Consider the following 13,596-nt stretch of genomic DNA (forward strand, 5'->3'; position numbering starts at 1 on the left):
CAAGAGAGCACACACCCATACATACTCATGTACAAATCCATATTCTCACTTATATGGAGAGCTCACATCCATACATCCCCATGTACATGGAGAGCATGCATACTCATGAACACAGAGAGCACACATCCATACATCCCAATGTATATGGAGAGCACACATCCATACATACCGATGTACCCGGAGAGCACACATCCAGACATAGCCATGTACACAAAGAGCACACATCCATTTAACCTCCAGTACATGGTGAGCAGACATCCATACATATCCATGTACATGGACAGCATACATCTATATATCCTCATATACATGGAAAGCACACATCCTCATGTACATGGAGAGAACACATCCATACATCCCCAAGTACACAGAGAACACACATCCATACATCCTCATGTACAGGGAGAGGACACATCCATACATCCCTATGTACACAGACAGCACACATCCCTACATCCCATGTACACAGAGAGCACACATCCATACATCCTTATGTACATGGAGGGCACACATCCATATATCCTTATGTACACAGAGAGCACACATCCATACTTCCTTATGTACATGGACAGCATGCATCCATACATCCTTATGTACATACATAGCACACATCCATACATCCCATGTACACAGAGAGCACACATCCATACATTCTTATGTACATGGAGAGCACACATCCATACATCCCCATGTACACGGAGAGCACACATCCATACATCCTTATGTACCTGGAGAGCACACATCCATACATCCCCATGAACACAGAGAGCACACATCCATACATCATTATGTACATTATGTACATGGAGAGCATACATCCCCATGTACATGGAGAGAACACATCCATACATCTTTAGGTACATGGAGAGTACACATCCATACATGGCAGTGTACATGAAGAGCATACATAAGCATGTACATGGACAGCACACATCCATACTTCCTCCTGTCCATGGAGAGCACACATCCATATGTACCAATGTACACAGAGAGCACACATCCATACATCCTCATGTACATGGAGAACACACATCCATACATACCCATGTTCATGAAGACCACACATCCATACATACTCATGTGCTTGGAGAGCACACATCCATATACCCATTTACCAGGAGGGCACAAATCCATACATCCTCCTGTACATGGTGAGCATACATCCATACATATATTCATGTACTTGAACAGCACACATCCATACATCATCACGTACATGGAGAGCATACATTGTCATGTACATGGAGAACACACATCCATACATCCCCAGGTACCAGGGGAGCACACATGCATACCTCCTCATGTATAAGGACAGCACACATCCACACATTCTCATGTACATGGATAGCACAAATCCATTCATCCTTATATACATGGAGGACACACATCCATACATCCCCATGTACAAAGAGAACACACATCCATACATCCCCATGTACACAGGGAGCACACATCCATACATCCCCATGCACATGGAGAGCACACATCCATACATCCTCGTGTACATGAGAGCACACACCCATACATACTCATGTACATGGAGAGCACACATCCATATATCCTCACTTATATGGAGAGCTCACATCCATACATCCCCTTGTACACGGAGAGCATGCATACCCATAAACATGGAGAGCACACATCCATACATACCCATGTACCCGGAGAGCACACATCCATACATCCTCCTGTACATGGTGAGCATACATCCCTACATATCCATGTACAAGGACAGCACAAATCCATACATCCTCATGTACACAGAGCACACATCCATACATCCCTATGTACAGAGTACACATCTGTACATCCTCATGTACATGGAGAGCACACAAGTAAGTAATCATTGTTTGTACTTTTTCATAAAGAGGGGGTTGATGTTTTGTTTGTGACAGACTATAACACATCTTTTTCATTTAGCCACATAACATTGCTTCGAGGTAGTTTTGCAAACTTCTTTACGAATGTCCATACATTGCTGTGGTAAGTTTAGGTACCCAAATTCGAAGACTTCAGGAGCCATATTGCAAGGTTAATTTCCCTGGGATTGGGGTATCTTAGTATTCCTTTGTTCTGCGTGAGAAGGTCCGAGCTGAGGTGAGGCTTCTTGAGTTGGACTAGTGAGAGCTCCAGCAGTGTTGAAAACCATGCTTGGCGAGCCCATGTTGGTGCTACGAGTACCATCGTAAGCGATGTTTTTTAAGTTTTACCCAGCGAACAACAGCTAGGTGATGACCTATCGAGCGGAGTTGGCGAGTAGCGGTGCATGATGAGAGCATATTGCCCAGGATGCTTGGAGAGGAGAAATTCAAGAGTTTAAATGCAATGCAGAGAGACTTGAACTCCAATCGTCTGGCCACCGGCAGCCAGTGAAGCCGACGGATAGCGCCAGAGGTGGGGCAGGTTTTAGGTAGACCAAGGTGAGTTCTGTCAGCTGTGTTTTGTACCCTCTGCAGTTTCACAATCTCAGACTTGTTTGCCCCCAGGTAGAGCAAGCTGGCGTAGTCCAGTCTTGACAGGACTGAGGCCTGGCTAATCACCTGCCTGATGGATGGGTCGAAGAAGCCCAATAGAGGTTTGAGCCCATGTAGTATGCCGAAACACGTCACAGCCACCTTCTTAGTTTCGGCCTGAAAACTGAGAGCCGAGTCAACCCAAACACCTAGATTTTTCACCACCTGTTTGGGGGCGGGTGCACAACCCAGGGTAGCAGGCCACCAGTGTTCACTCCACAGCTCAGGATCTTTCCCTACCAGCAAGACCTCAGACTTGCTGGCATTGAGCTGGAGGCAGTTGGCAGTCATCCACCCTGCAACAGCAGCAAGATCGCTCCTAAACTTATGAGCGTCTCGCTCACGGTCATCGGAGAGTGCAAGTACCAACTGAGTATCATCTGCATATGGTACTAATGTAAACCCTCTACTCCTGCCCACCGCTGCTAGTGGTTGGACATATAAGTTGAAAAGTGCTGGGCTCAGAGCAGAGCCCTGTGGCATGCCCTGGTATGAGCCGTGGAGGTGAAAGGGGGGGGCCATTACCTGGAAGGTCCTCTCAAAAAGAAAAGAGGCGAACCAGGCCAGTGAGGGGCCCAAAATGCCTGCCTCCTCCAGCCTTTGCAGTAAGATCTGGTGAGAGACCGTGTCGAACGCGGCACTGAGATCAAGCAAAATCAGTGCCGAAGTATGTCCCTCATCCACTGCAGCCCTCAGATGTTCCATCACCGCTAGGAGTGCCAACTCCGTGCTGTGGCCCAGGCGAAAGCCATTCTGTGAGGGATCAAATATGCCATTCTCTTCCAGGAAGCCTATCAGGATGGAGTTTATGTAGGCCTCAGAGACCTTAGATGTCCAATGCAGGAGAGAAATAGGATGAAAGTTTTCTGGTTTGGCGGAACCGAGGGAAGGTCTTTTCAGCAGGGGTTACAACCCTTGCCTGCTTGCAAGTCCTGGGGACAACTGCCATAGACAGGGGCATGTTGATCACCTGGCCCAGGGGTGTAAGAAGCACAGGTAGCAGTTTTAAAAATTGATTGGGCTTCATAAGCTCAGCTAGAGAGTGGGATTTGATCTTACTGCATAGTGAGCCCAGCAGATCCTGGGAAATCGGCGGGAAGGTGGCAAGCGTGTGAGTGGGATGGGGTTTCCCCGCGGGGCGGGTCACTTATCCACTTGAGGGAAGGTTTTATAGATGTTTTCCACTTTGTTGGCAAAGAAGGTGGCAAGAGCCTCACACTGCTCGTTCGACGTGATAGAGGGCGCTGCAGATGCCCCAGCTGATTTAAGATCTTTGAGTATAGAGAAAATACTCTTGGTGGGGTTACTGCTGCTCCTAATCTCGTCTGCATAGTAGGCTGTCCGCTCTTTCTGGATAGCCTTGTGGTATTTCTTAGTGGCCTCATGGTAGCACCCTTTCAGGATAGGGTCATAATCTCGTCTCCACGCCCGCTCCAACTTCTTACAAACGTTATGCATGGTAGAGAGCCTGTCATTATACCAAGGACTAGATTTGGTGTTTCCGCTTCTTCTTTAGTGAGGTGCCATAGTTGAGTCTGACCATCAAACCACCCATGGGAGCTCTCAGTCCCTTCCCCCAACTTCTGTCTGCAGAGCCTCATCCCTTCGTTCACCAGACCAAAGGTGGCCTTTATGCCCTCCTTCCTAGAGACCCTCACCATCACCTCCAGGCACTGATCAATCCACGTCACTCAATCGTCCCACAGACCTGCAGCACTTTCCCCCTCACCTCTTTTGACTCCTTGTCAAAGATCTCATCTCCCCTTTCATCCCCTTGACATACCCCTTGATGTCCTTCACTGCACATCAAACACTCTTTGAGACCCTCTACCAGCCCTCAATGACCCTCAGAAGACCACTGCTTCTGAAGGAAGCCACTAGGGCTCCAACGTGTCTGTACGTCCGAGAGGAAGGACAGAAACACTGACCTACTCTTATAGCTACTTCAAAATATCAACTACCACTTTAGCGGCCAGGTACGCATACGGACCAAAGTATTGATTTACTATTTTAACTCCACATCTATGCACCTTGATGATATAGTGCACAGTGAAATTGAGCAGTTGATATAAGTGCAGGGCGTTTAGCAACTTGATGCCTGCCCCCGCAATCTCTCACTCCACACTCACCACTCAGCAGAGACCGTGGGCACGACTGCAGACCCCTAAGCATAGAATGCTAGCCCAGCAGGTCCTCACTCAGCTGCCCTTGGTTTACTCAACTAAGGAGGGAGTTCCTACCCTGCTCCTTCTACAGAAATGGCTTCACTCATTCCCTTCTTCAAAAAGGAGCTGTTGAGGCTAACTCTACGTCAGAAGAAACCCCAAAGTACTGCCTTTCTACAGAGCGGGTGGAACCACACGAGAGTACACCCCTCGATCAGGAGACATTCAGTGCTAAATGTCCTCCCACACAGTTAAATGCCCCCCTTCAGCTGAGTGCCCACCAGAGTTTAAGACATCCATACAAAACTGAATGACTCCCACACTGAGGAGTGTTCCACCAGAAGGTGGTGCTTCCATTCTGCAGAGTTTACTAGGCGGCTGGGATACAGAGCACCTTTACTTAGCAGAGTGAGATAACACACAGATTTGGGTGGCACTGGGAGCTACCCCTCCACCCCCCGAAATGATTGCCCCTTTAGAGCTGAGCACAGCCACTCATCAGAACACAGATGCCCTCAGGGCTGAGCAGCCCAGGTCGAAGCTGGAACATCACCTGCTTTTGCAAAGTCCTCTCGATTGTAGCTCAGGTCCTTTAGGAAGGTCACGCTCTCAATTTGCGGGTTATATCGTCGCGATGTCTCCAGCAACATCACCTAAAACCAATGTCACAGAGGTCACTAAAGATGCATCTGGACAAGTGAGTCAACATCCAAACCCAATCCACCAAAATCGCCTACAATCAGGGTCAGAGGGTCTTCCAGGGTCAGAGGATTTTCCAAAATGTGTCCCATCAAGGGATCCATCGTCCACCCCATCCCACCAACATCACCTACAACTAGGGTCGGAGGGTCATCCAAGGTCAGAGGGTCTTCCAGGCTCAGACGATCTTCCAAAATGTGTCCCGTCAAGAGATCCATTGCTAACCCCTCTTGCAACACCCTAACCAAAAACTAGGGTCAGAGGTTCTTCTGTGGTCAGAGGGTCTTTCAGGGTCAGAGATTCTTCCAAAACATGTCCCATCAAGGATCCATCATCTAAACCCATCCCAGCACCATCACCTAAAACCAGGGTGAGAGGTTCTTGAAAGGTCAGAGGAACTTCCAGGCTCAGACGATCTTCCAAAATGTGTCCCATCAAGAGATCCATTGTTAACCCCTGTTACAACCAACATCACCTAAAACCAGGGTCAGAGGGTTTTTTAAAACGTGTCCCACCAAGGATTCCATCATCTAAACCCATCCCGCCAACATCATCTAAAACCAGGGTGAGAGGGTCTTCCAAGGTCAGAGGGTCTTACAAAATGTGCCCTGTCAAGGGATGTATCATCTAAACCCATCCCACTAACATCACCTAAAATTAGGGTCAGAAGGTCTGCCAAGGTCAGAGGGTCTTCCAAAATGTGTCCTGTCAAGGGATCCATCATCTAAACCCATCCCACCAACATCACCTCTAAACAGGGTCACAGATTCTTCCAAAACATATCCCATCAAGGATCCATCATCTAAACCATCACACCACCATCACCTAAAACCAGGGTGAGAGGTTCTTGAAAGGTCAGAGGATCTTCCAAAACCCATCCCGCCAAGGGATCCATTGTCCAAACCCCTAACACCATCATCACTTACAACCAATCTTGCTCTGGTTAATCAACTTCATCCCCATTCTGGAAGCATTCATCCCAACCACAGACATCTGCCAAACCCAATAACTAAAGAAGCATTCGGCCAATCCTGTCTCACCCCTGGAGCGGACAACCAATCCCATCGCACCAGTGATGCACTCATTCAATTTCATCTCACTAAAGGCCATGCCAAGTTATAGGTCATGTAATCCTATCAACGAAGCAGCCAACTTGATATACTGATCACACCACGTGAACAGTCAAGAAAACTCTCCAAATGAAGGGATGAGTGTCCTAAAGACACATGACATCATATCTACAGTAATGTATGGCAGAGTATACTGTTAACCAGAGTCAAAACGTTGTGCCAGTTCCCCACTCCAGCTCTGGTAATTTACAGTACGAGGCTTCAGATGTTACTTACATTATTTACAGTACGAGGCTTCAGATGTTACTTACCCTGTAAGCAACTATTTGCAGCAGTAGTACTGCAGATTCACAAGCTATGCACACTCCTGCCATCTAGTGTTGGGCTCAGACTTTATGAGTTGTTTTTCTTGAGGAAGTGTGTTTACTGATGATGTTTACTGATGATGTGACATTGAGTCTCTACCTCCTCAAATGAATGCACATGTTCAACGGCTCCTTTGTTAAATAGTTCATTTTTTCCCCAGCCATGTTGGTGAGGATGTAGTCTTGCAGGATAGTAGATGCTGTTGAACATGCATGTAACATGGCGGTCGCCAGTAGATAGTTATAGTTAGGACCGTGTTTCCATAGGAAATCCGCAACATTCTATTTGGAATAACTTTGGCGCCGGTCGACGAATCCTCGCGAAATTGTCAAAACTAATGGGGCGCTACGCTACGCTCCTACCCTGAAAGTCTTGGGGGGATTCGTCAAGCAGGGGCTGAGAAAAAAGGGGGGTCCCAAAACGCACTTTCCCCATGCATTTTTCCATAGGACCTTTAGACACAGCTACAGCCCGAACGGCTGAACAGAATTACTTGAAATTTGGCAGAGAGGTAGTCCTCAGGTCAAGGATGTGCCTTTTGTAGGTCTGGTGTAAATCTGTTCAGTAGGTCCTGAGAAAATAGCATTTAAATCAATATATATATCTGTAAGCGCGCTCCGTGCGCTTACCGTAAGCTTACCGTGCGCGTACGGTGCCGTGCGCGAGCTCAATTCTGATTGGTGGTTACATGACTGTAAACATTCGAATCGGTCGAAATCAGGAAGTGTCGGCCGCCATTTTCTGTCTCTCGCACTGAGAAACAAAGGTGGGGAACGTGAAACGGGGGCAACGAAGAGAGTTGCAGACCCCCTAGTGTTTGTCAGGGGGTCCAAGAAGGACCCAAAAGTACGAAAAATAAATTTAATAATTTAAAAAAAAAATCGCGGGGTACGCGTACGGTAAGCTTACCGTACGCGCACGGCAAACATTTTTTTTTAAAAAAAAGAAAGAAGTAACAATCACATTTATTAAATAAATTAAAGGACCCACAAGGGAGAAAAAAACAAATGTTACTGCGTAAAAAAAGGCGAGGCGCGCACGGCATGGACTGCGCAACGTGCTCAGCGCAACAGCGTGCGCACGGTGCGCGAAGCGCACCGTGAGCGCAGGGTGTCCGCATAGTGAAAAACCAGAAAAAAAAATTAAAAATAAATACATAACTTAGCATTTAAAAAACCGTACAAATTCAATGAAAAAACCATAGGTTTCACACACGTTATAGTTAGGAATTATCATTTACAAAACCTTGCAAATTTACTTAAAAAAACCATAGGTTTCACACATGTTACAGTTAGCTGTACATTTCACTCGTAAAAGACCAATGAAATTCCACGTTATAGTTAGATCAGGTAACTATAACTTGCGCGACCGCAATCCACAATGTGTAGTTTCAGATGTCATCATTGATGTCATGAGTGATGTCACTGACCATGTCATGAGTGATGTACTATGTGACTTCATCAGCAGTTTATTGTGGGCGCGCAAGTTATAGTTACCTGATCTAACTATAACGTGGAATTTCATTGGTTTTTTACGAGTGAAATGTACAGCTAACTATAACATGTGTGAAACCTGTGGTTTTTTAAGTGAATATATATATATATATATATATATATATATATATATATATACATATTCGCTGAAAACCCATAGGTTTCAGGGACGTTATAGTTAGGAATTAGCATTTAAAAAAACCTTAGAAATTCACAGAAAAAAACATAGGTTTCAGGGGCGTTATAGTTAGTTGGACATTTGACTCATATAAAACTAGAGAAATTCGCCTGTTATAGTTAGTTGAGCTAACTATAACTCGCGCCCCCGCAATGCACTGCTGAGGACGTCACATATTACATCACTCATGACATGGTCAGTGGCATCACTGATGACATCACTGATGACATCTCAAATGATATCACTGATGACATCATCCAGTGAATGTGTGTTTCTGTAAAGTTTAAATATGTTTTATAAATATATATATGCCAAGGTGTATTAAAGAATGAATGACTGTATAAGACTCAGGATGGATGATTAAGTAGGTGTGTGACTAACTGTATAAGTGACTAATGAATTGTGTCTTGCTTAATGCATGTGTTAGCGACTGATATTGACATTCACACAGTTTAGGTTTTTAGTTGGTGTGTAAGCAGTTTCATGGTTTGGTTAGCAACTAAACGAGGATCTATACGAGCTATTCATTGCTTGTCTGAGTACCTGTATGAGTACCTGAGTGTCTGCGTGGGTGGGTGGTGGTGTGACTCTCTGCATAGATGTGTGAGTGGTTAATTCACTAGGTATATGTGTTCAAGTCTGTATCTGTTAAGGTCTGTATGGCTGAGTGAGTGTGTGTATGAGTGTCTCGGTGAGTGAATGGATGCCTCAGTGGTACATGTGAGTAACTCTATATGTGAAAGGCAGTATATAGGAGTGTTGGACTATATAAATGACTATATGTGAGAATGAGTGATTGTGAGAGTGCCTGTATGGATCAGTGTGTCCTTGTATTAGTTATTGTATTAGAGTGTAAGTATGGGTTAGTATATGTTTAAATAAGTGACGTGGTATGTGTATAACTGTACAGGTGAGTAAACGAAAGTGTTATTGATTATTTCCATTACTGACTAGGTGTGTGAATAACTCTAAGATTGAGAGGCAGTGTGTGAGTGTCTGTATAGATATGTGACTGGATATGATAATGCTGTATTGATGGCTGACTGTATGTATAAGTGAGTGTATAGGTGAATGAATGGATGTGTGTCGACCTACAAATTAGAGAGTGGATATGCACTAACTGGTATTGGTGTGTTCACAGTTTCTAAAATTATAGTCTGTATTTTAGACTGGGTGTATCAAGTGTTATATTAGGGTCTGATCAGCTGCATCTGATTTTCACGTGGATGATGTCATCAGTGATGTCATCAGTGATGTCATTTGAGATGTCATCAGTGATGTCATCAGTGATGTCACTGACCATGTCATGAGTGATGTAATATGTGACGTCATCAGCAGAGCATTGCGGGGGCGTGAGTTATAGTTAGCTTGGGGAGAGAAGTTGGCCTAACGGCTAGGGCGGTCGACCTCGAATCTGGGGAGCTGGGTTCGAGTCTCAGCAATGACGCTGAATATCCTGTGATTCTGGGCAAATCACTTAATCCTAACAAAAATGAATGTGTATCCTAATGTAACGTAACTGGTGCTATGTAAAGCGCTCTGATACCCGTTTCGGGTCAAGTTTGCGCTATATAAAACTCTTAAAAAAAATGTATATACAACAGGCGAATTTCTCTGGTTTTATATGAGTCAAATGTCCAACTAACTATAACGTCAAAGGTTTTTTTTAATGCTAATTTCGAACTATAACGTGCCTGAAACCTATGGTTTTTTAGTGAATTTCAAAGGTTTTTTAAATGCCAATTTCTGTTTATAACGTACATTAAACCTATCTTTTTTTCTGTGTTTTTTAATTATCATCCCATTCTCAACTTGGTGAAAACTGCAAATCTCACCACTCTTCCATCATTACCTTACACCAACAAAATCGCAAGAAACAAGAGCCACATCTAACGCTAATGAAATGCACAGTAGGCGTTCCCGTGCAAAAAAACCACGAAAACACCACTTCCCCATATTTTCAACGACCAGTCAAATCTGCAATGCGATCCAAAAAGCAGGCGATAAGCCGAGTTAGCAGCAACAAATTAACATCAACCTTTAACTGGTGTAAGGAGGTCAACTATCTACTCCGTTATTTCAACCCAACTCACAGCCACATCTAAAGACCAACACGTGATACAGCTACTGATCATGCAGCTCCGACACCCAACAACGCCACAACACCCAGCCTCACCACCACCAGAACCTCCCCCCGGACCACCCACCCTACTACCACCGAGGCAGCACAAAACAGAACAACGGACCTTCCCAAAATGCCATGCCCCTCAGCCACACAATAGCTGAATGTTGGAAGATGAGCAACCAACTATATATGAAGGAGACAAGTCACCCATCACTGATAAAGCACACATTGCCAAGTGTAACGCTCATGTGCTGCACAGACCTCACTATGCAAATCACAAACCTCTCCATGTGGAGATATACTATTGATACTTGTTGAGTAGTGCACAGTGGACGCAACCATGTTACGTCAGGCAGTGGGGAAGATCTCGGTCATGTAGCTGTGTTGTCCCTCCCTGGAAGCGGAAGCGGACGAGTATGAATAAGTAGACCAAGCCCTAGGCTTGGTTCACTTGTGGGACGACCAACCAGTCTGTCAGAATGACAGCCCTTACCCTAGCACTTGGCAGCCGCCATAACCGCGTGCCTCCTCGACACAAGGACCCTGCGAACCCAGCGGCACGGCACCGCAGACTTATGTCTGTACCGACTACTGCCTTCAATCTACACTACGGACAGCACGGCTCACAATTCAGATGTAGGGGCGATTGCAGATATCGCAGTCCAGTTCGCAAGACACGTTGCTCCCAGTGCGGCCCACCCAGACCACGCATCATCGCAGGGTGAGCACACGCTATGTGTTTCAGGTAGTACTAGCTCACTGCACCATAAGTCATCGCCACGTGGTCTTATCAACACAGAATTCATTAGACAAAGCACATTGCTCCCAGTGCTGCCCGCCGGGACCACGTCTCATCGCAGGGTGCGCACACGCTGAGTACTCCAGGTACCACTATCCGTGCAGCTCAACTCAACCCATCCTGACCGCTGCCTCCGCCCTACACTGGAGTTACATGGTTCACAATTCAACATTAGTAGCAACGCAAATTGTGTAGGAGACTATAATGCGTTAAGAAGACCAAATCCTCCCAATTTGTGCAGCTCAAGTCAACGTCACCTGCCTGTGGGCTTTTGTTGACTGCTGCCTTTGGCCTACACTGTGGAAGACCGGCGACACGTGGTGCCAACTAACCCTGTTCAACACAAGCTGATCCCACTTGTGTAACTGTGTCCTGAGTCCTCAATGGCAGCGGCCACAGCACCAGACTCCCTTCAATCACCGAGGGGTATTTCCACATGGAAGACTGGCGACACGTGGTGCCACTGAACCTGTACCACGCAAGGTTTGTTTGGGTCACCAACATATGCACGTGGCTGTGGACCCTAGCTCACCGCTACCTCTGCCCTACACTGTGTGCGACCGGCGAAAAATGGTACCACTAACCGTCTTCAACACAAGCCGATCCCACATGTGGAACTGTGTCCTGAATCCTGAATGGCAGTGACCCCAACTTCTTGCCAGCGACCACAGCACCAGACTCCCTTCGATTAGCGTGGCGTATTTGCATATCGAAGTCATCAATGTGGAAAGTATTGCCGACGAAAAGATAACGCAAAAGATAAATTTTACACAAACTTTCGATTTCCCTTTCCACGCCCAGTAATTTCCAAAGGAAGAGTGAACAGATTTATGTCAGCAATGAGGCATACCATCACTCGAAAATCACCCAAAAATACTTATAATTTAAAAAGAACAGAAGCATCGAAGTACAATAATGATTACAATACGGAGATTTTGAAGATGTGAAATGCAAATATGAACATACAATATGATGCACATAACTCAATTGCTGTTTCTCACTATGTCACGTCATATATTACCAACTCTGAGAAGACAGAATTGAAAGAAATGTGGGAAGAAATTTCACAGGAGAAGACACTTAGGAAAAAAATGTACAGATTCAGTTTGAAGATACTTTCACAGCGGGAAATTGGATCCTACCAATGTTCAGATCGATAGACATCTGCAAGTTTATATTCAAAGTCAACAGGAACCATCTGGATAAGTCTAGGTTTTCCTGCGGTACGAAATCGAGTTTTAATATGAATGTTATAAAACAAATTTGTGATGATATAGACTTACGTTTCTTTGCTAGTCAAGAGAACTGTACAGAGAATAACAGTTGGATATGTCTAGGTGTTGATCAACAAATGGAAGATAATACTGTTGTGAAGTTTGAAAAAGAAATAACAAAGTTTCAAGTAGTTTCTGGTGAAAATCCCAACTATGTTTATATTTATTGCCGACGTACTCATTATAAAATTCAAACTAGGAATGTAGATGTACTACCTCTAACCCTGTTCAACACAACTCGATCCCACATGTGTAACTGTGTACTGAGTCCTGAATGGCAGTCACCCCAAGTCCGTGGCAGCGACCGCAGCACCAGACTCCCTTCGATCACTGAGGCATATTTCGATATGCAAGGCCAGCGACACGTAGTTCCACTAACCCTCTTTAACACAATCCGATCCCACATGTGTAACTGTGTCCTGAATGGCAGTGACCCCAAGTTCGTGGCAGCAACCACAGCACCATACTCTCTTTGATCAGTTAGACATATTTCCATATGCAACAGCGGCGATACGTGGTGCCACTAACCCTCTTCAACACAAGCCAATCCCACATGTGTAACTGTTTCCTGAGTCCTGAATGGCAGTGACCCCAACTCCGTACCACCACACTCCCTTTGATCAGTGAGGGGTATTTCCATATGCAACTACAGACTCCAGTAGGCAAGTAAGTATCACAGTCCTACACCCTATATATTATCCTTTTAGTATCCTTGCTTCAAGAACTTTTTTTGATATCAGTTATAGCTTTACTACAATGACCAAATTAATCTTCAAATGAAAACTAAAATGGAATAGCAGTCTACACTGCAGGCAGTACAGCTCGCAATTCCATTTTTAAATGCTTATTTCTAACAACAAGATTGTACTCAGAAAATACAACACTTCGTCAGTGTATTCTATACTTATTTAATC

At 45.2% G+C, this 13,596-nt stretch overlaps 1 protein-coding gene across 25 annotated transcripts in view; it reads right to left on the reverse strand.

Annotated features, from left to right (window-relative positions):
* The window catches only part of NR1H3 (nuclear receptor subfamily 1 group H member 3), a 475,049-nt gene that overhangs the window by 25,775 nt on the left and 435,678 nt on the right, over window positions 1-13,596 (reverse strand). For 24 of the 25 annotated variants that reach the window (XM_085646596.1, XM_085646594.1, XM_085646593.1 and 21 more), the window contains one exon: window positions 5,232-5,331. The exons of the other annotated variant lie outside the window; for it this stretch is intronic. In XM_085646596.1, coding sequence (XP_085502722.1) covers window positions 5,232-5,331 — 100 coding nt within the window. The remainder of the gene's footprint in view (window positions 1-5,231; window positions 5,332-13,596) is intronic. 25 annotated transcript variants of the gene reach the window in all.

The sequence above is a fragment of the Triturus cristatus genome, chromosome 3_1 (genome assembly GCF_964204655.1).
Source record: "Triturus cristatus chromosome 3_1, aTriCri1.1, whole genome shotgun sequence".
NCBI classification, from domain to species: domain Eukaryota; kingdom Metazoa; phylum Chordata; class Amphibia; order Caudata; family Salamandridae; genus Triturus; species Triturus cristatus.